The sequence below is a fragment of the Malaclemys terrapin genome, chromosome 9 (genome assembly GCF_027887155.1).
Source record: "Malaclemys terrapin pileata isolate rMalTer1 chromosome 9, rMalTer1.hap1, whole genome shotgun sequence".
In the NCBI taxonomy this organism is placed as follows: Eukaryota; Metazoa; Chordata; order Testudines; family Emydidae; genus Malaclemys; species Malaclemys terrapin.
The window spans coordinates 2,772,602-2,795,738 of record NC_071513.1 but is presented as its reverse complement, the minus strand read 5'-3'; the positions used below and the strand labels follow the sequence as shown (position 1 = coordinate 2,795,738).

The 23,137-nt window shown below is 40.0% G+C and overlaps 1 protein-coding gene across 7 annotated transcripts in view; it reads left to right on the top strand.

The window, feature by feature from the left end:
* KLHL13 (kelch like family member 13) overlaps positions 1–23,137 on the top strand; it is a 136,519-nt gene that overhangs the window by 33,941 nt on the left and 79,441 nt on the right. For 3 of the 7 annotated variants that reach the window (XM_054039799.1, XM_054039798.1, XM_054039796.1), the window contains one exon: positions 3,930–4,001. The exons of 3 other annotated variants lie outside the window; for them this stretch is intronic. In XM_054039799.1, coding sequence (XP_053895774.1) covers positions 3,952–4,001 — 50 coding nt within the window. In that variant the 5' untranslated portion in view covers positions 3,930–3,951. Of the gene's footprint in view, positions 1–3,929; positions 4,002–23,137 lie in introns of those variants that run through there. One more of the 7 variants, XM_054039794.1, reaches the window with a different exon arrangement.

Genomic DNA, 23,137 nt, shown 5'->3' with positions numbered 1-23,137 from the left:
CCTGGATAGTTATATAAGGTAGACGTCGACAGTGAATGTGATTGGCAGTGTATAGGGTACATGTAGCTATGTGTTACAGTAAAAAGCAAGCTGCGTCCACACCATGGGGTATAACTACACATGAGTGAAAGGCTCCAGCAGTGAGTAGCTGCTCTAGCGAGCCTTTCCCTGTGATGGGGAAGGACTCTGGCAGCAGGACACTACACTGCTAAAAATAGTTGTGTGGACAGGGGAGGCATTGCTTGTTCTTGTAGAGAGATGCGTAGGGTACATAACCACAGGGTTCAGGCATGTCTTTACTTGCCTAAACAGTGCCTCACCAGCTACACTGCTCTTTGTAGCTGTGCTAGGGGGACATGCTTTGTATGTACTCTGTGTGCTGCCATAAGGCTTGCAGTGTAGACGTTTCTGTAGGCAGCTAGGTTGTGCTGAAGCCCTGGATTACAGCTAGCTGGGATGTGTGTACACAAGCTACAGTCACATGACATGAGGTGCAGACCTACCCTAAGAGTCGGAGGAGGAGAAATTAATGCTCTTGTAGTAGTAATCACAGAATTGTCACATCAAGAATTCAGAATAAAGCCTGAACTAAGTCGTCCCTCCCCCGCCACCTGGGATTCTCTCACCTCTGCAGCATTTCAGTGTTGTCACAAGTTATTTTGCTTTAATAAATTGAGCTAACTGGTATCTAAACCTTTCCAAAAATGGAGGTTTTTTTGCCTGTTGCCGGTAGGGAATCTCACCACAATTAGCCTTGCATATTAGTAAACATTGATTATTGCTTTAAAGACACAGATTTTTGCCCTATTTATTAAGTATATTTATTAGGTCACTTACATCTTGAGGCATCATTTATTCAAACTAGAGAGTATAAACCATGTTTAATGTTTCACTTACAACATTTTCAACAGAATGCAAAGTGTTTCACAAGCATACATTGAAATATCCGTTTCTCTGTGAAGAATATAAGCATCCGGATTAAAATTTACAACTTGGGTGTTGGTAAAAAATCAACCATTTATTTAGTTACCTAATTTTCAGAGGTTCTGAGTGTTCAAAATTGCCACTGAAGTTGCAGGGAGGTGACTTCAGGTGCTGACAACCTCTGAACATTTTTGGTGTTTTACACAATTGCCTGGTGTTGGGTACTCAAGTTTAAAACAAATTTGGCCTATAAACATTTAACATAGAAAAACTGAGAGTAAGTTGCTGAAGGCCACAGTGACTCAATGATAGAGGCAGTTGCAGACTAAGTGAGTTGACTTCTAGTCTCCTGCTGTAATCAGTACTATTATTCCTCTGTGGTAAATTGGATAAGGGCTTACTTAAGAAGGTGGTTGCAGGAAAAGTGGCAAAACGAGGCATCTCTATCAATTCTGTGAGGCTTTTTAGCCAGCTGAATTAGTTACCTAATGGCATCACATGCATGATTAAATGTAAATTCTGCTACTTGCAAGAGAGCTAGATACGTTTGGGAGGAGAGTGAAGAAGGGCCTTCATTCTGCTGTTTATGCATAGTTTGTAGGTTTGAATACTAAACGTTTTATTTCCTCTACCCTTAAACTATACAATATCCTGGACCATGTGAATTGGTCTAAAGAATCCAGTCAACTTTTAATTACCTGCCAGTTTACTGGCAATTCCCCTCTTCTCCCCCCCCCCCCCCCCCAACTTGTGCATACAGTATTTCAAGTTAGTATGAGGATGTGGTATATGCTGATTGGGTCATACTTTTTATTGCAATGGGAATAAAGTAATTGGGAAAATTTGTGGGTTTTTAACAAGTATATTCAATCTAGGGTATTTTTTTTTTAAAAGGTGAAGAAACCGAATGTTTTATTTGGCTAAAATCCATACTCTGACAAGTATCAGAGGGGTAGCCGTATTGGTCTGGATCTGTAAAAAGCAACAGAGAGTCCTGTGGCATCTCATAGACTAACAGATGTATTGGAGCATAAGCTTTCATGGGTGAATACCCATTTCGCGTCTGACGAAGTGGGTATTCACCCACGAAAGTTCATGCTCCAATACATCTGTTAGTCTATAAGGTGCCACAGGATATTCTGACACTTCGTTTGGAAATAGACCTCTGCTAGCAACCAAATTAAAAAATCAGTGTTCCTTTTGATATTAAATCTTTTGAAAATTATCCAAACTTTGAGAAAATCTCAGTCTTCTACAGTTTATTTGCTTATCCTGCAGAAAGCAAATAATTACGCAGTTCTCATTTATTTGTTAACTTTACATACTACTGATTGATTCTGCAAACACATGTGAGTAGTCCTGGTGAGTTCAGTGATACTCCTCACATAGTTACTCACATGCATAAGAATCTGTAAGGTCGTGGGGTAAGATTAAATTTAGCTCTTCCATTATAAACTTGCATTTCCAAAATTTAGTTAGTTTTGTTTTTGTTTTTAAATATGCAGTGCAAGATACTAGCTGAAGAATATTTCTTGGTTTGGATAAAAATGTTTGTCCGTTATTGATAAAGTTACCAATTTGTATTCTAAAAAAGGTATTTAAAATCTACAAGGGGTCGGGTCTTCATTTGTATTCTTGCATTGAAACTGTTAGCTGCATCCCACCCACGATATTGTACATAATGTGCACGAGAAAGGCATTAATTGTATTCTAAATAAAAATAAAGTTAGCATTTGATGATCTGATGTTAAACTTGCCCAGTAACTTTTTTAGAAACACATTAATATTAAAGTATTGTGTTCTTGAGATCAGTATAATTTTAAATACCAAACATACACTTTTTATACATAAAATCTATACTTTTTTTTGTATCGCACAGCTCAAGGAAGCTCTAATAATTGAGAAAGTTAGGTAAATATTTTAATGGTACAAAAATAATTGTGGCTCTGATTACCAAAACCCTGACTTCAAAGTTACAGCTGACTCTGTAGCTTAAACTGAAAACATTTTCGAAGTTCCACAACAGTAATAAAGGAGTGACATGGCTCTTTTTTTTTTTTTCTATTTTTTCACAATTTTAACTAACGCCCTTTTGGCATCTCAAAGATTCTTTTAGGAGAGAATTCTTAAATGGATATTTAAAAACAATTTCATATAACATGACTGTACAAATTGCAAATGGGACATAATGTGGTTTCAATTTTTGTTTTGTTTTTTAAATATTAAGATGAGGGAATATATTCTTAATGACTTCCAAAAATATTTTTGCTACTTCATTGTTGACAGGGCGGAATGTGACCAAACAGGCTAACCGGTTTCTTAGCAGTCCTTTCTAGTTGCACAGACAGGATCTAAATGCAGTACCTTGTAAAAAGTTCTTTGACTTCAGGTTTGCCAGAGTGACAGTTATGCAGGCACAATAGGTGAGGATTTGAAAGTAAAATTGTGCTAAACTGGCTTAAATATCTTCTATACATTCAAATTTTGTGAACGAGATGGGGAGAACATAGTTCTAAGAAATGTTTCATTATGGGGATGACTATCTCTACTGAGGATTGGCAATTTATTTCTATAGTGTTGTTTAGATATTTATACTTGTTTACTTGAGACACTTTAGTTCATGAATAGTAATTTATAGTTGTTTTGCGTTGTAGAAAAATGGCTTTTTCTTCAACAAGGTACTGAAAATAGTTTCTAAAAGACAGACAATGTTAAAAATATGTTAAAAAATTAAAAGGGAGGGGGCGGTATGATGGCAATAAGCAATGGTTCACTTTACTGTGCTGCAATAAATTAATTATATAATGGATCTATTGTTCATTCTGTCACTCTGTTGTGCTTCTTTCCATTTAAAAGAAAAGCCACTTTTTCATAACAAAACAATAAATAGGCTTCATGAATCTTCAACAGTGTCTGCATTTTTAATTCCCTCGTGTTAAATACACTTTAGGATAGCTGCTCTTTTTTAAAATTACATGTTACATTTTATCTCATTTGGTCAACAGGGGAGTTACTAACCTTGACGGCATGGATCATTCTGTGCTCAGAGGGGAGATGTCAGCAGTGCTTCATGACAGGTATGTTTTATATAAGTAGCTAAAATCAGGCAGCGTCTTCAGTGCTTATTGTCAGGGTGGCTGCGATTTTTCTTAACCTTGAAAACCTATTCCTTTTTTCTTTCTGGAAAACCTTGAAGAAATCTGAAAAACAAAACGAAACAAAACAAAAAAGCCCCCCCCCCCCCCCCCCCCAACAAAAGCAAATGTTTTGAGCAATAAAACACACAACGCATAATATGCTACTCACTTCATAAGTTTATTTGTTCCTCAGACATAGAGTATGTGATTTTTCCAAAATGAAAAGCTTGCAGTTCTATAAGTAAAATGCAAGGAATCAGTTTGAGATCCCTCCCCAGTCTATCTAGTTAAGTGCACCAGTCTTTTGGAGCTGCTCTTGCTCTTTGTCAGGAACACAATCAGAATATGCTAAAGACACTTGATTGCTGGGCTGGTTGAGGAGGAATTCTGGTGTTTTTAAAACAAAATTATGAATTCAACTGCCCTGTTTTCCTTGATTTTTTTTTTCTTTCTTTTTTTAACTTCAGCTTTCTATTATGGATGCAGTTAACAGTTACCCAACCTTTCTAGAGAAACGGATTCAGGGTAGGAATCTAGACACTTCTCTTTATATACTAGAAGATGATAAACTCCAGATTGTTTTAGCAGCTGCATTTCAGCCTTTTCTTTCTGTTTTGAATTCTATCATAAACTCTGTTTGGGATCAATCATATTTTATATAATTGGAATGGTTCTAGAGTCCCTTATATAAAATCATAGCAATGTAGGACTGGAAGGGACTTCGAGAGGTCATCGAGACTATCCCCCTGCACTGAGCTGAACCAAGTAAACCTAGACCATTCTGAAAGGTGTTTGTCCAACCTGTTCTTAATACCTCCAGTGATGGGGGAATTCTACAGCCTCCTTTGGAAGCCTGTTCCAGAACAACTATCCTTGTGATAAGAAAGTTTTCCCTAATATTTAACCTAAATCTCCCTTGGTGTAGATTAAGTACATTACTACTTCTCCTACCTTCAGTAGACATGAAGAACAATTTTATCATCCTCTTTATAACAGCTCTTAACATATTAGAAGACTTATCAGATTCTACTACCATCTTCTTTTCTCAAGACTTAAACATACCCAGGTTTTTTTTAAAACCTTTTCAGGTTTTCTAAACCTTTCGTCATTTTTGTTGCGGTCCTCTGGGCTCTCTCCGGTTTGTCCACATCTTTCCTAAAGCGTGGCACCTGGAATTGGACAGTGTTCCTGCTTGAGACCTCTCTAGTGCTGAGTAGAGGCTACCTCCTCTATCTTACATTTGACATTCCTGTTAATACATCACAGAATATTAGCCTTTTTCACAGCTGCATCAAATTGTTGACTTATATTCAACTTGTGATCCACTATAACCCTCAGATCCTTTTCAGCAGTACTACCGCCTACTCAGTTATTCCCCATTTTGACGTTATGAAATTGAGTTTTCCTTCCTAAGTGAAGTACACTTTGCACTTGTCTTTATAGAATTTCATCTTGTTGATTTTTAGACCAATTCTCCAATTTGCCAAGGTAATTTTGAATACTAATCCTGTCCTCCAAAATGCTTGCAACACCTCTCAGCCTGGTGTCATTCACAGATTTTATAAGCAGACTCTCCACGCCGTTATCCAAGTCATTAGAGAAAATATTGAATAGTAATGAACCAAGGACAGACATAGACCCTCCTGGTTTGACAGCCAACCATTGATAACTACTCCTTGAGTATGGTCTTTTAACCAGTTGTGTACCCACCTTACAGTAATTTTATCTAGATCACATCTGCCTAATTTGCAGGACTCTGTCTAAAACCTTACTAAGATATCTCGCGTCTACTGTTTCCCCCATCCATTAGGCCAGTAACCCTGTTGGCTATTTCTTATAACCCTATTATTCTTTAATTTGATTGTTTAATAATTTGCTTGAGTATCTTTCCCCATCTTTCCACTTTTGGCTGACTGGTCTGTAATTTTTCAGGTTCTTTGTTCCCCTTTTTAAAGATAGGTACAGTGTTTGCCGTTCTCCGGTCCGCGGAAACCTCATTCATCCTCCATGAGTTCTTCAAGATAATTGCTAACGGTTTTGATATTGTTTCAGCTAGTTCCTTAAAATAGATGCTGTGTTTTGATCAGCTCTCCACATTGATTACAAATGTCAATATACTTATTGTAGTTGGATGCAGTGTAGAGAGAAATCTTCCACTGAGTGTCATTAAGAAGCTAGGACGTGAGTATACCTTTAATTAATCTTACCATGAAGCTCCTGGTAGCTGAAGAAGAAATTTCAAACTTAAGTGTTACTAATTCATCAGCACATTATAAATAGGGTGCAAAATACTCTTACGTCAATGTTCAATTAGCAGGGTATGAAACATACATGTAAGAAAGGACATGAATAGATTGTTCAGATTGTAATAGTGGCTTCATTCCTTTCCAGTATTACTTGGAAATAATCAAATAGATGTTGGTAAGTGACACTTTGTCTTGCTCTGTTCTGTCGCTTAATCCTGATATTTGTACTCTGGAGAAACCACAGACTAAGTGGTGCAGGTCTGTGCACTAGAGGGATATTTAACTGAAGAGTGGATGTACCAACCATACAACTACAACTTTAGAGTTTTTATTAATTTTTTTGTCTCATAACTCATTCTACTTTTTCTAAAAACAAAACTCATTATGGTATTTTCAGATACTGACTATATTTAGAATTGCATTATCCTTCATATATTAATGCTTCATTTACCTCACATACTGAACTGTAAGTAATTTGTTCTCAATTTCCTACAGCGATACCCGTGAGGAGTTTTTTTTAGTTGTTTCTAAATGTTCGTCTTCCTTGTGTGTCAGCATAACAGTATTTCCTTTGGGTTTTCCTAGACTTGAAGAAGTAGTTGAGACAACTCACCAGGCAGAGAAAATTTAGTATGCTTACAGGAATTATAGGTGCACTCTGTTTATATAAAAACAAAATTCTCTGTCTTAGAAATATCAGCATGGAGGAATTATTCTAATAAACTGCAACTGTCACCCTTTAAAAAGTGGGATAAGTAGTATTTAAACTAGCTGTGGTTCTGGGAGCCGCTACAGGGATCCTCATAGCATCTGTCTTCCATTGGAGGGGAGAAGGATCAAATCTGTTAGATATACTTGGAAAGCTTTACTTTGAAACATCACTAAAAGGCAATGTGTCATATGCACATGTGTTTTTTATACATGGATCCAAGATTTGTAGCTTATAACGGGTACAATCCATAATCAGAAATGCTTAAAATTATTTGTATGAGATACACAACCATAACAAGGGCATTTATTACATAATAGCCAGGTGAACTGTAGCTGTGTGTGTGTGTGTGTGTGTGTGTGACGTGCGTATTGTGACAAAGTTCCTCCTCTACCTAGGTGGGTCCTGGGCTTATTGGCGGATTTGCTCGCCTTACAGATTCACCATGTGGGTTGGGAAACAGCCCAGAGACCTTCCCCTCTGGCAGATTCTTAAAGGGCAAGTTGCAGTTGCTTTACAGCTTGGAATCCCCAGGTCTTTCATACACAAGTCAGAAATCCCTTTAGCCTGGATCCAGCACTTCCCCCCGTTCAGTCTTTGCTCCTCTGGTGTTTCCAGGAGTCTTCTTGTGTGGGGAGTGAAGAACAACAGATGAGATCACTCCCTGCCTTCTATAGCCTTAGCATACGGCGGGAACCTTTTGTTTCAAAGCTTGATTCCCAGACCGGTTTGGAAAAACACTGACATCCCAAGATGGAGTCCAGAATCATGTGGCCTGGTCACATGTCCTTGTAGAGTCATAGCAGCCATTACTTACAGGCTGTCTGGAATGTTCTCAAGAAGGCTCCACAGGTGGGGGATAAGCTTCTCCTGAGGCCTATTGTTCTCCCTAATGGCTCATTGCCCTGAATAGATCTTTCCCAACCAGCTGTCTAGGCTGAAAGTATCTTGTCTAGTGGGTGTTACTCAGGTGTAACTACATTTGAAGTACAGATACATAGTCAGTATTTTTAACTTCATGAAAGATAAATGATACATGCATACAAATAGAATAATCATATTCAGCAAATCATAACTTTTCCACCTTATATCACCATTCTTGCCTAAAATACATAATTGTGCAATAATCATGTCATAATATCACTATGAAGAATATGGGGGGCAGTGTCAGTCTTCTCAAACAAACAGTTGGGGCTTCCCAGATTGAACTTCTATTTTGCATGACACTCCAGATGATTGTATCTTCAATAAAATCAGTCTTGACAACTCCTATGTTGGATCCTGAGCTAGTTTGAAATTTTCAGGAGGTTCTTTTTCAAGGCTGGCCAACCAAACTAATACTGTTTCCCTCTTAATGGCATTTTGTATTTATATGTATTTGTTGGCGGTGTCAATATCAAAATTCTCATACATATTTTAAGAATGTAAAGTAAATTTAAAAATAAATTGTCATGCTTGACTTGCATGATTGATCTTCTAGATCAGCTTCTTCCCCCTCCCCCCCTCCCACTTGTAATCTTTGCTTTGATTAATAGGAGCACCAATCTCCTGGACAATTAGCTAGGGTAATCAGGAGGGCTTTAAATCAGCCACAAAGTGGGAGGCATTCATGGTACGCCAGCCTCACGGTATCTTGCATATGGCAAATCCAAGCACTGTGGGGCATGTCAGGAAGAAATTTTGAAATTGTTTGAATACCAGTGCTAGGAAGGTAGGTAATAAAATGAGTTGGAGATGTTTTTGTATGAGAAGAAATACGATATGGTTGATATGATACTCCTGAGTGAAATCCAGACCACTGAGGGGCTGTCATGCAGCCTGGGGTGCCTTACAGTGCTTTGCTGTTGTAACTCCCAATGTGGGCTCCTCACAAACAGCCAAAGAGACATTCAGGATGCAACCTGCATGCAGTGTACAGCTACAGCCCTGGTCCAACAACTCTGACCCCAGCAGCCTGTCAGCAAATACCAGCCACACTCTGGCTTCCAGCAGCCTCTGATTACTACTTGCAGAGTGACCTCAGCGCATTCCCAGTCCCCAATTTTGCCCCCAAACATGTGTTCTGCACTGTCCAACTGTCTCCTGGACACTCCAGAGATATTAAGCAGAGACGGATTAAGGTTTCCAGGGGCTCTGGGCCAGAGCAAGTGGGGGGGGGGGGGAGTCCCTCCCCAACCCTTTTTGCCCCAACCCCGGGGCCCTGCCCCTGTTCCACCCAGGGTCCCTCCCATTCTGCCCTCTCACTGTGGCCCCTAAACCCGTTTGCTACTTTCTGCTCCTCTCCCTCCCCCTGTGGCCCCTAGACCAGAGAAGCTATCTCCCTCCACCATGGCCCTAGGCCGCAGCAGGGAGCGTGAGCTTCCCCAACCCTGAGGCCGTGGCAGGTAGCGAGAGCTCCTCCAGTCCTGGGGCCACAGGGGTCCTGGTGCAGGGGCTTCCCCCGCTACTCCCTGCACTGCTGCTGGGGACCAGGGTCAGGGCACTGGGACTTTCCTTGCTGCCCCACAGCTGCTGCCAGGGAGCAGGATTGGGGGACGGGACTTTCCCTGCCCCGCCCAACAGCTGGGGCTTCGGGGCTCCCCCCAGTTGGCCGGGGCCCCTGGACACCGGCCCAGTGCCTAATCCGCCACTAATATTAGGTCTGCTGCCCCACTAAGGGGATCAGTATACAGCAGTCTGCCATCTTAAATGGAGTTACCCAAACAATTCTGGATTGGTTTTAATTAAAGAATAAAACAAGTTTATTTAACTACAGGGTTTTAGATGATTATAAGGCTTTCATGTCAGAAATGGTTACAAGAGAAAGATGAAAATGCTTTCTGAACTTGACAAACTAGACTTGGTTCAAGGTGAAGTTCTTACCACAGGTTCCCAGTAACATTGCTGACCAAATTCTCAGGACAGGATCTGCTCCCAAAGTCCAAAGGTTGTTTCTTTCTTTTTTCTTAGGTGAAAAAGAGAGCGATGGATAGGGAGAGACGTGGGGTGTCTTTGCCTCTTGCTTTTATAGTTCAATCACCCTTTGAAATTGCATTTTCCTCAGGGTTATTCCTAGGTAAATGTTAGTCCCTCTGTGAGGACAGAGTCTCGTTGTGAAAGAGGTTTCATGATGTTTGCTAAAATGTAGATTTTGCCTTGTCTCCCTCTTGCTGTTTCAAGGACCTTGTTTACTACTTGTATGTAAATTGAAGTAAACACATTCCTTAGCTGAAGACCTGCTTGACCAGTCCTGCCTAATCTGGGCTACGTGGGTTTGAACATATGCTACCAACATCATTCAGGGGGAATTTATAACTTTACATATAATGTTGCTACATACATTCTGCCATGATGATATTGACTAGAAAGTTATTAATTTTCAAATGATATCTTACAAGGCATATGTTGTACAAAGACTATTATAGTGGTGTGTGGGGTGTGAATACAGGGCTGCATTTTGTCAGTTGGTATGGCTGATTTAGTGGGATGGGTCTTTAATGTTCCAGTTTTAAGTCAATAGATACAACTTGTTACATAAGAATAGAAAAGGAAAAAGTGGAGTGTGGTGGCACTCTACATCAGACACTGTTACCTGTTAAAGTAATAGTTCAGAATCACAGAATTTCAAATGTTTTTGGAGTAAAGTTCTAACTGGTAAAATTAAAGACAGGTGACTGGTGAACATGGATTATAGCCCACCAAATCCCGTTAGCGAATAGGACGAACTGTTCCTTAAACTGTTCCATTATGTGTAGGAAGAAAAGCTGTTATGGGTGAATTCAACCTGCGGGGTGTTTGCCAGACATCTCACATATCCAGTAATAAAAATTCCTCAGAGTTTCTAAAAATAATAGAGGATATTTTATTACATGTTGGTGCAAGACTGTGTTAACTCAGTATTGAACCTCATTCTGATGGACAAAGAAGAGATTATTGCTGACCTAAAAATTAACAATTTTCTAGGGACCAGTGATCATTATCTGGTTACATTTAATGTGTGGAAAAAAGAATGACATCTATCAATGATATATATATTTGGAACTTCAAAGGCTTAAAACAATGATTGGCATAGCTTATTGGGAACATAAATTTAAAGTGAGGCCTTGGCTACACTTACCAGCTAGTTCGACGGCTGGAAATCGAAGTTCTGGGTTCGACTTATCGCGTCTAGTCTGGACGCGATAAGTCGAACCCGGAAGTGCTTGCCGTCGACTGCGGTACTCCAGCTCGGCGAGAGGAGTACCGCGGAGTCGACGGGGGAGCCTGCCTGCCGCGTGTGGACCAAGGTAAGTTCGAACTAAGGTACTTCGACTTCAGCTACGTTATTCACGTAGCTGAAGTTGCGTACCTTAGTTCGAATTAGGGGGGGTAGTGTAGACCAAGCCTGAGATGTGTTAATGAAATTGTTCAAGGATATCCTATTAGATATCCCCAAAAGCCACAATTCCACACACATGGGGGAAAAAAATTATACCAGGCAAGAAGCCATCTGTCTTCTTTAAAGGGAGATGTGGAAATGGTGATAAAACATTAAAAAGAAAGATTGGAACAAAGAGGAAGTAAATGACAATGAATACAAGTTACTAACTTATAAAAAGTAGGTGACTGATAAAGGAAGCCAAAGGAATCAACGAACTATCAATGGCCAATAGAGTTAACAATAAGGTATTTTTAAATAGGAACAAGAAAAATACCAGATCAGGTATAGGTTAATTGTAAAGAGTGATGTAGAAAAACCAAATGTTTAATAAGTGTGTGTTCTGTTGGAACAAAGGAGATTATATACATCCCTTATGAAGTGGATGTAATAAAAAGGTTACCGTCTGTAACAAGGGAGGAAGTGAGGTAGCATCTGCTAAAATTAAACCTTTTTAAATGAACAGGCCTGGATAATGAACACCCAAGAGTCCTAAAAAAACTAGGTAAGGAGCTCTCTGAATCACTAGTGTTGGTTTGTAACAAATCTTGAGGAAATTCAAAAGGATTGGCAGTCTGCCAGCATAGTTCCAATAATTAAAAAAGGTAAAAGATGATGCAGGGAGATATAGACCTGTTAGCTTGATGTTGATCGCAGGCAAAGCAATAGAGTGGTTATTCCAGAACTCAACAGAGAATTAGAGGCTAAAAAAAATACGTAATATGAATCAGTGCAAGTTCATGGAAGGTAGATTTTGTGAAACAAACCTGTTGGTCTTTTCTGACAGAATTACAGATCTGGTTGATATAGACACCTATGTTGATTTTAATGTACTTAAGTTTCTCCAAGGTATTTGACTTGGTGCTATGTGGCATTTTGATTAGCTAACTTATAAGGAGTTAATAGGGCACAGATTGGATGGATTAAAAACTCTCATTGATCTCAAGATATAGTTGTTAATGGGGAGATAGCAATGACTAGGGCTGTTTTGAGCAGTGTCCTCAGTTTTTGATCCAACACTATTTAAATTTTTTATCCATGATCTAGGTGGTGAAATGAAATCTGTGCTGGTGAAGTTTTCAGATGACAAAGATTGGTGGGGTAGTAAATAATGAGGAGGGCAGGCTACTGTTAAAGTAACCTGAATCACTTGGTTAGATCTCAATCCAACAAAATGTATTTTTAAATACAGCCAAAACCAAGAGAATGTATCTGGGAACCAAGAACGCAGTTTAGATCTACAGGATTAGAAGACTGTCTTGGAAAACAGTGACTCAGAAGGATTTTAGAGGTCATTGTAGATGGCCATCTCAACATGAACTGTCTGAACAGTTCTGTGGCAAAAAGGGCTGATGCGATCCTTGGATGTATAAAAAGGGAATATCAAGTAGCAGAAGTAGGGAAGTGGTCTTGGCTCTGAACACAGCATTGGTAAGACTGCTGCTAAAATTCTGCATCCACTTCTGGTCTCCATGCTTCAAGAAGGATGTGGAAGTACCAGAGGGAGTTCAAAGAAGGGCAACAAAAATGATCCCCAGGGCTGGAAAACAAACCTTATTATGTGAGACATAAGGAGATCAACTTATTCATAGGCTTGGAAAGATTAGATTTTTATAGTACAACTTGATAAATGTCATTTTCATCATACACAGACAAAAATATTGTCCTGGATGATGATTTACAGATGGGCAAGGTAAGAAATGCTGCTTGAGAACATATTAGTTTGATTTAAGGTTACTTACTTTGTCAACATCTCATGTCAAAATATAAAATTTGTGTTTTGTTGGGTTGTAAAACTAACTTTTTTTTTTGAATCTCAACATGTACTGTCATAATAGTCTGACCCTCTCCTGTAATTTTCTGCAACTGTGAAAATTTAAATAGATAAAATTAAAAAATGCTTAAACATAAACATCAATATTTGTGTAAATTATACAAAAATATTGAAATTTTCCAAGCTTACTTATTCAGTTTATTGAAGATTGAGAGGTAATTTAACTACTCTGTCTACATACTGACACATGGAAAAGAGATCTGACAGTGATGTAGTGCTGGTGTTGGAGGGGTTCCAACCTTACTGACAAAGGCAGGAGAGGATCCAATGGCTGGAAGTTGAAGTTACATAAATTTAGCTTTGAAATAAGATGCAACTTTCTAGCAGTCAGTGTGGTTAAACATTGGAACAGCTTAACCAGGAGTGGTGGTGGACTCACTGTTGCTTGGAGTGTTTAAAAAGAGATTAGATAGCTTTCTGAAATATATGCTTTAATTCAGTTCCTGGGAAAAATTCTATGGCCTGTGTGTGCAGGGGTTCCTCCCCAGTTGACCAGGTGTATTCTGGGCTTTTTGCCTTCCACTGAAGCTTCAAAGATTCGCTATAGCTGGAGGTGGGACACCAGACGGGGTGGACTAGTGCTGTCTGGTGTATAGAGAATCCTTTCTAGATGCCTATTTGGTGTGTCTTGCTCACATTCTCAGAGTCTGGGGATGGGACACCAGATTTGGGGTTGGGGAGGAATTTCCCCCCCCCATGTCGGATTGGCAGAGATCTTATGGGCTTTTCCACTTTCTCTGTAACATGAGTGTAGTTTGTGTGCTAGGATCATTTCCTTGCCATTGTACAGGCCTTGGGCATTGGTGGCACTGTTTTCTGCTGTAGCTTGGTTTAGGACTGAAATGTTTTGGTCTGATAAATTTTTGGGGCTTAATATAGGTGAATCTGGGCGGAATTTAATAGCCTGTGATATATAAGTATCAGAGGGGTAGCTGTGTTAGTCTGTATCCACAAAACCCACGAGGAGTCCGGTGGCATCTTAAAGACTAACAGATTTATTTGGGCATAAGTTTTTGTGGGTAAAAAACCCACTTCTTCAGATGCATGATATACAGGAGGTCATCCTAGATGATATCATGGTCCCTTCTGGCCTTAATCTCCATGAAACTCTGTTTTCTTAGTGAAGATTAGTGCACATCATAATTTCTCAAACAATTTTGGTCACTTGGAAAGATCCTTCTGTTTGAGGGACCATATTGTTTTGGTCAGTAATGCTTTCATTTACATATTAGACCCACAGTTTCTGTTTTAAAAACAGAAATATGACTGCATGTAATTGAACTTGGAAATTGCTCTAACTGGTTTGGCCCAGCAATGGTATTGTAATCTAATCACATGCAGTTTGTCCTCCGATTTTCCTTTTGTTCTCCTGTCCCGACTGTTTTGTCAAACATGCATGAATTTGCATTACCTGTAATTGTTTATATGTGAACTCGTATCCACGTATTTACTAGCTAAAATCATGTAAGGTTGCAGATAAAAGTGTGCATTTGAGTTATGTAGGCCATATCTCTTCTGCTTGTTTCAGTATCTGCTGAACACACTGCAGCTTTAATCTAAGTATTCCATAATTCAGTGTAATCAATATAGTAGTGATCATCTTTAATTTATATTTTAGTCTTTTGTTCAATAACCAATTTCTCTTAAACCTTATTTTTGAATACAGGCTGGATTAGTTCTTGTCGACTATAAACTCAGAAAAATACAGCACTCTTACAATCTGTGCCTGCCTTTAAGATGCTTCCTATTCTACCAAAAAGGAATAGTTCTAATGTGCAGCTTTGTCTGCAGTACATTTAGGCGTTATCCACTTTTTATGAGCTGCAGTTAGAACGCTGCTTTAGCCAGCAGTTGATTATCTAAAAGAGCACTTCTGAAATAAATGCTGTATCTCTTTGACACAGTGTAAAAAGGAACATGCTATCCTTAAATCTTCCTGTAATCTGTTTGAGAATACAAGCTGTTGATAAATAAGCATTTGTTCTCAGGTTTATTATGCCCCCAAATTAGTCTTTTGGTGCTAGCTTTTAACCATGACTTGTAGTTTGACATGAAGTTGAGAATGGAACAGTTAAATTGATGCTGATCCATTTGGAATACCCTCTTCTGTAAATGGATTTGTTGCATTTTTTCCCCCATTCCTGGCTAGAATCCAGTGAACTACTTTTCAAAAGCAAGATGACTTTCTGTGTGGTGGTGTTTAAACTACAGAATTTCTCTAAAAGCTAACAAGGGATTTCCTTTTAAGTTGCTCCTTTAAAAAAAAAAAAAAAAAAAGTACTTGCACCATATGGAATACATTGAGGAATATTTTTCTTCCTGTATGCCTGTATTGTTCTAAGAATATTGAATCCATTGTTTTTAGACACTTAGGAGATGTCTATGATTCAGTTTGTAGCTCACTTGAATGCATAGTGCGGCACACTTTAGGATTAGAAGACAACTGTTCAGAGTGGCAGAGACTACAGAATCTAAAATATATGAATCTGTGCTGAAAATGTAAGACTGTGTGTTTCTAAAGTAAGAAATGTTCCTTCGTTGTGCAAATGCACTATTAGACTTTGCCAATATGGTGTCTATCAGATTAACTTTGACTTGTCGTGAACTACAGTGCAAACTATAGAGGAAAGGTTTTACATATTTTTGTATTTGTAATTAGCGTAGGTATCTTTGCAGGAATATGTTACTCTGAACAGCCTGCATTGTGGCTGTTACAAATAATAATGCTCCGCATTTAGAAACCTAATTTCTTCTTGAACATAATGTTGCCACCAAAGCATATCTTCAGACGTTATTTATACTATTCTGATTGTTTTAGTTCCACTATTTTTATGTATTTTTATCCCTGGCCTGGCAAGACCACTCCTCCATGGGTATACTGTCAATTTCACTCCATCTTCATATCTCATTTTAAAAGAGAAATTTTAGCTTCCATCTCTATCCCTTTAGACCACTGTTTCCACATTCCCAAGGCCTATTACTTCATTGCCCTGCTTCAAGGTACCTATTGCAGCCTGAGGTCTATTAGCAGGAGGTCTGGAAAAGAAATGCATATGAGACGAGTGTATTAAACCTCATATGTTCTCCTTGCGTCTCCTGTATTAATTTTCATCTTAAAGATAGCCTCCTAGAGGTAATATAGAAACAGGCTGACAGGTCTCTCAGCACCCCTTTTGGACAAAGATGGCAGAATAGCAACCCTGTTTAAAGCTTATCAGTGTTCTCCTTAAATTTGCCAATAAGGACGGGGATGTGGCTGGAGTGAAGTAGACAACGCGGGAAGTGAAGTGGAGAGGAGTTGGGCTGGCTTTGTAAAGCTCCACTTCTCTGGCTGTCCTGTCAGAGGACAGCTCTTGGCTGGGTTCCTCTTCACCCTCATAGCCCCAGTACATTCATGCTTTGGTTTTCCTCATCTGATAGGACCAGTGTAACTGGGCAGCAATAAGTCCCGGTCCTGTTGCAGGGCATTAATAAGAGCTCGGCCCAGCTAGTAGATTTGGGTAACTGGCTCTGACTTCGCTTGCTGGCTTTGCCTTGGCATGGTAGCACAGCTGTTACAGTCTGTGTTAGTCTACTGAAAATTCTATACCGTGCAGCTGCGTTAGGGGTGAGTTCCCAAGTGTAGACTAGTGTGGTTCTCCTGTTCAGTTCTGTGAACATGCCATCACCTATATTGGTTTAACTTGAAGCTAGACTAGACCTCCATCTACCGTGGATGGATGGCTTAGGGGTAATGATATTCATGCTTGATGGGAAATGCAAAAACCTCATCCTTTCTATCAGTCTAGGAGAACTATCAGGTTAGAATATGATGGGATGGAGAACTTTGTGAGGGGGGATTTATTGAGCCACTTTATGATTTAGTGCTGTTAAAAGAGCCAAACATGTAGGTGTGAACATAAAAACTAACAAAAAACCCCAACAAGAAAACCCACAACTCTCCCCCCAAAAGCTGGAGAGTCAAATTCAGATTTAAAATTACAAATGCACTTTGAAACTTACTCCTGTCTATAGAACTTCAAGCTGTTTGGGTTCTGTGTTCCTCCTACATTAGATTATATATCAGGGTGGCCAAACCATGCAGCTCTTTTACCGTTAAAGTGTGGCTCGCGGAGTCCACCTCCCCCATTCTCCACCTACCAGACTGGGGGTGAGGAGAGGTCGGGACCTCTGCCTTGCAGCGGGGTGGTGGGGTAGGGGCTTCTGCCCAGTGGGGAGGGAGGTCTCGGGGCTTCTGCCCATGGGGTGCACCTGCCGGGGCTCAGGGCTTCAGAAGGAGTGGGGCTGAAACCCTGAGCCCCGACAAGTGCCTCCCATGGGACTGAAGCCCCGAGTCCTGACAGGTGCACTCCGGCTCTCGATTGTCTGAAGATTGTCAGATGCAGCTCGGAGGGTCAGTACGTTTGGCCATCCCTGTTACATATCACTGTAACTTAAGACTATTTGATAAGTTTCTGTGCAGCTTGGTGGTGGTGGTATAGTCCCATGTAGAAGAAACAAAGCAGAGTAGCTAAATTCCAGTTTTTGCAGATCCTGGTTACTTTTCGTTAAAGTATCTGATCTGGTGGTTGTGGTCCTTGAACAATTATTTTAGCAGTTTGTTTCAGCTCACCTTTAAGTGAGGCTTTGAAGAATTCTTTTTCTTCAGTGAATTAGATTTTTCTGCTGGAATCAGTTACTGCCACTGTTCATAAATGCAAAAAAGCTCATGCTAGGATCCAGCTTTTTGCCTGCAGTTGTTTTCTATGCAGAATGGTCTCGATAACGTAACTGAATTAGAAATATAAACACATCTTTCTCTCTCTCTGAGCCGTGCCTCCACTCATTATATTCTTTGTATTCCCTCTTGTGTCATGATTCGCTAAACAAACCCACATATATTGATTGTAGAAACGCTGATGTAATATTAGCTGATTCTCTAATAATGCTTATGTTTAAACCAATATAGTCTAGTAGCCTATTTTATTTATCTAGTTTAGGAATTAATTTTCTTTTCACTCATCTTGCAGTCAGATTCCTGAGACCATACCTACCAGTCTGATTAAATGAGGATTATAATCTTGGCTAGAAAATAGCTTTAATTTTTACTTTCTTTTGTGTGCTCTCCTCTCCACTTTGTTCCCCAGTGCTCTGTATATGATTATATATCGCCTTCTTAGTAACTAGTACAAGACATAAATTTATCTCTGATTGGTGACTGAATGTTGATGACTAAGTAGTTTCAGAGCCTCGTGCCCTGGGATGCAAAGTTGGCTATTGCTTTAATCTCAAGTGTGGTTCTTCACTGAAAAGTGACTGTAAAGCTGCCATTGTTGCATTACATATTTCTCAGTTTTTGTATCCGTGATCAGTTTATAAGTAAGAGGTTTTTTAAAATAAACTGCTAGCCTTTCAAATTCAGCCGGAAATCTGACAGTTCAGCTGGACTCTTTTTGCCTTGTATCAGTAATACAAGTTTTGCAGGTCTAATTCTACCCTCAGCTACACCGGTCCAACTGCACAGGTTCCAATGGGAGTAGCACAGGTACATCTGGCTCTGTAACAACTACTCTGATGCACAAGGAATAGAATTCTATTCTCTTCCAGAATTATGTTGACTTTGGTATGTTAACAATGATAAAAGCAGTAGAAGCTTATCTTAGTTAGTCCATAAGACTGAACACTTACTATGAGCATATCTGTTAAATGTATTTAAATACTGGTGGAAATGGGCTGTGGTTTGAGGATGAATGGATAGAAGCCTGTGTGCTGCCTACGCTATTGTGCTGTGTTCTAGTGTCAACTGACCTCTCACAGTAGGGTTATTTGTGTTCTAATTTGAAATCCATCTGAGGGTCACCCTGTCCCAAAACCACCACCCAAAATTTACTAATGGTCTGTCACGGTGGTATAATTCACTCCGCAAGTGAGCGGTGGCGGTGTTACACCAGTATAAAAGGTTATTTAATGGTAGACAAGAAAAAACTGGTTGTCAAAAAACAATGTAACCAGGGATTTTATTTAAACCGGAACAAATGGAACTGGATTCTGCCTACCTACAATGACATTACATAAATGAAGAATATATATATAATCAATCTCTCTCTCTCAACTAAATATAACCCTCGAAATTAAGAATATCTATATCTCTGTATGCACAGGCTATTCTCTATGGGGGAAGGGATAGCTCAGTGGTTTGAGGATTGGCCTGCTAAACCCAGGGTTGTGAGTTCAATCCTTGAGGGGGCCATTTAGGGATGGGGTGGGGGGAACGGTTGGTATTGGTCCTGCTTTGAGCAGAGTTGGACTACATGAGGTACCTTCCAACCCTGATTCTCTATGAAAGGTTGTTGTTTTAGTTCAAGATTCCTCTTTCCCCAAATATCTTACTGGATGCTGTCTAATGCTCAAGTCAGTCTTTGAGCCTCAAGCATCTCTTGTGACTTCCTGAAGAGATGGACTTAACTCCAGTGATGCTTGCTTGTGGGCCAGACCAGACCAGACCCAAGGTTGCTGAAGGACCTTAGGTACTCCTGTTCTGGATCTCTGGGACCACATAAATCGATAGGGGATGACTGGAACAAATGATCAGGAACCAATAAGAATGTAAGAATGGCCATACTGGGTCAGACCAAAGGAGCATCTAGCCCAGTATCCTGTCTTCCAACAGTGGCCAATACCAGGCGCCCCAGAGGGAATGAACAGAACAGGGAATCACCAAGTGATCCATCCCCTGTCGCCCATTCCCAGCTTCTGGCAAACAGAGAATAGGGACACCATCCCTGTCCATCCTGGCTAATAGGTCTATCAATGGTTATCGTTCATAGAACCATAGGACTGGAAGGGACCTCAAGAGGTCATCTTGTCCAGTCCCCTGCACTCATGGCGGGACTAAGTATTAGTTAGACCATCCCTGATAGGCGTTTGTCTAACCTGCTCTTAAAAAATCCAATGATGGAGATTCCACAACCTCCCTAGGCAATTTATTCCAATGCTTAACCAACCTGACAGGAAGTTTTGTCTAATGTCCAACCTAAACTTCCCTTGTTGCAATTTAAGGCCATTGTTTCTTGTCCTGTCCCCAGAGGTTGTTAAAAACAATTTTTCTCCCGCCTCCTTATAACAACCTTTTATGTACTTGAAAACTGTTATCATGTCCCCTCAGTCTTCTATTTTCCAGAGTAAACAAACCACATTTTTTCAATCTTCTCTCATAGGCCATGTTTTCTGGACCTTTAATCATTTGTGTTGCTCTTCTCTGGATTCTCTCCAATTTGTCCACATTGTTCTTGAAACATGGCGCCCAGAACTGGACACAATACTTCAGTTGAGGCCTAATCAGCGCGGAGTAGAGTGGAAGAATTACTTCTAGTGTCTTGCTTACAACACTCCTGCTAATACATTCCAGTATGAGGTTTGCTTTTTTGCAACAGCATTACACTGTTGACTCTTATTTAGTTTGATCCACTATGACCCTCAGATCCCTTTCCGCAGTACTCCTTCCTAGGCAGTCATTTCCCATATTGTATGTGTGCAACTGATTGTTCCTTCCTAAATAAAGTACTTTGCATTTGTCCTTATTGAATTTCATCCTATTTCCTTCAGACCATTTCTCCAGTTTGTCCAGATCATTTTGAATTTTAATCCTATCCTCCAAAGCACTTGCAACCCCTCCCAGCTTGGTATCATCCGCAAACTTGAGAAGTGTGTTCTCTATGCCATTATCCAAATCATTGATGAAGATATTGAACAGAACCGGACCCAGAACTGATCCCTGCAGGACCCCACTCGTTATGTCCTCCCAGCATGGCTGTGAATCACTGATAACTACATTCTGTTCAGTTTTTTGACTGCTGCTGCATGTTGAGTGGATGTTTTCAGAGAACTATCCACAATGATTCCAAGATCTCTTTCTTGAGTGGTAACGGACAATTTAGACCCCATCATTTTATATATATAGTTGGGATTATGTTTTCCAATGTGTATTACTTTGCATTTATCCACATTGAATTTCATCTGCCATTTTGTTGCCCAGTCACCCAGTTTTGAGAGATCCTTTTGTAACTCTTCGCAGTCTGCCTGGGACTTAACTATCTTGAGCAACTTTGGATCATCTGCAAATTTTGCCATTGCACTGTTTACCCTTTTTTCCAGATCATTTAGGAATGTATTGAATAGGACTGGGCCCAGTACAGGTCCCTGGGGGACACCCCTATTTACCTCTCTCCATTCTGAAAACTGACCATTTATTTGTACTGTTTCCTATATTTTAACCAGTTACCAATCCATGAGAGGACCTTCCCTCTTATCCCATGACAGCTTACTTGGCTTAAAAGCCTTTGCTTAGGGACCTCGTCAAAGGCTTTTTGAAAATCTAAGTATGCGATATCCACTGGATCCCCTTTGTCCACATGCTTGTTGAGCCTGTCAAAGAATTCTAGTAGATTGCCGAGGCATGATTTCCCTTTACAAAAAACATGTTGACTCTTCCTCAACAAATTGTTAATCTGTCTGACCATTTTGTTCTTTACTATAGTTTCAACCAGGTTGCCCAGTACTGAAGTCAGGCTTACCGGCTTGTAATTGCCGGGATCGCCTCTGGAGCCCTTTTTAAAAATTGGCGTCATATTAACTATCCTCCAGTCATTTGGTACAGAAGCTGATTTAAATTATAGGTTACAGATGAGTTAGTAGTTCTGCAATTTCACATTTAAGTTCCTTGAGAACTCTTGGGTGAAAAGCATCTGGTCCTGATGACTTACTAAGTTTATCAATTTGTTCCAAAACTTCCTCTGACACCTCAATCTGGGACACTTCGTCAGATTTGTCATCTAAAAAGAGAGGCTCAGGTTTGGGAATCTTCTTCACATCCTCAGCTGTGAAGCCCAATGCAAATATTTCATTTGGTTTCTCTGCAGTGGCCTTATCGTCCTTGGGTGCTCCTTTAGCATCTCGATAGTTCAGTGGCCCCACTGGTTGTTTAGCAGGGTTCTTGCTTCTGATGTACTTAAATTTTTTTGCTATTACTTTTTGAGTCTTTGGCTAACTGTTCTTCAAATTCTTTTTTGGCCTTCCTAATTATATTTTTACATTTCATTTGCCAGAGTTTATGCTCCTTTCTTTTTTTCTCACTAGGATTTAATGTCCACTTTTTAAAGGATGCCTTTTTGCCTCTCACTGTTTCTCAGGAACACACCTTCAAAGATGGACTGACATGACCAGCCAACTTTGAACTAAAGGAACCCTCTTCTGCATATTTGTTCTGTTCAATCTGTCTCTTTACTTACTGTGTTTCTCTCTGTCCTGGTTTCCCTCTGTCTGCCTTCTCTCCCTGTTTCAGACTACATAGTCTCTCTGTTTCTCTCTCTCTCATTCTCTCTCAGGCTCCCCTCTGCCTGCCAGTGTCCCCCCCCCCCCCCACTCCTCCATCTCCTCCAGCTGTCAATCCCCCTCCCTCTGAGGGCAGGGCCATCTCCTCTCACTTTCTCAGAGGAAGGGGCTACTTCTCTCCGTAGAAGAGTGACAGCACATTTACCCTGAACACACCCTAAATCATTTACCCCATACAGGGTAGAGTCCCTTTACCATATTTACATTAGGCAGAAAAAAGTAAATACAAGGTGTTTCTAAATGCATCGTAGAAGAGCTTCTGAGGTTAGTTTCTTTGCCTATTGATGTGTATTCACAGTAATTCTGTAGTAAATCTATACGTAAATTTTTAGAGGCCATGGGGGTGGAGGGTTATATTACCAGTGCTTACAATGTCTCAGGGCAAACTTTTTTTATTCTATATCACTAAGGGGTAGGGACTGGCTATTTGTCTTCAATGTACAGTACCAAACTTATTGCTGCTTAACGAATGTTGTGTGTGTAATTGGCGATGGCCCTTACAGAGAAGTGTGACTGCTATAT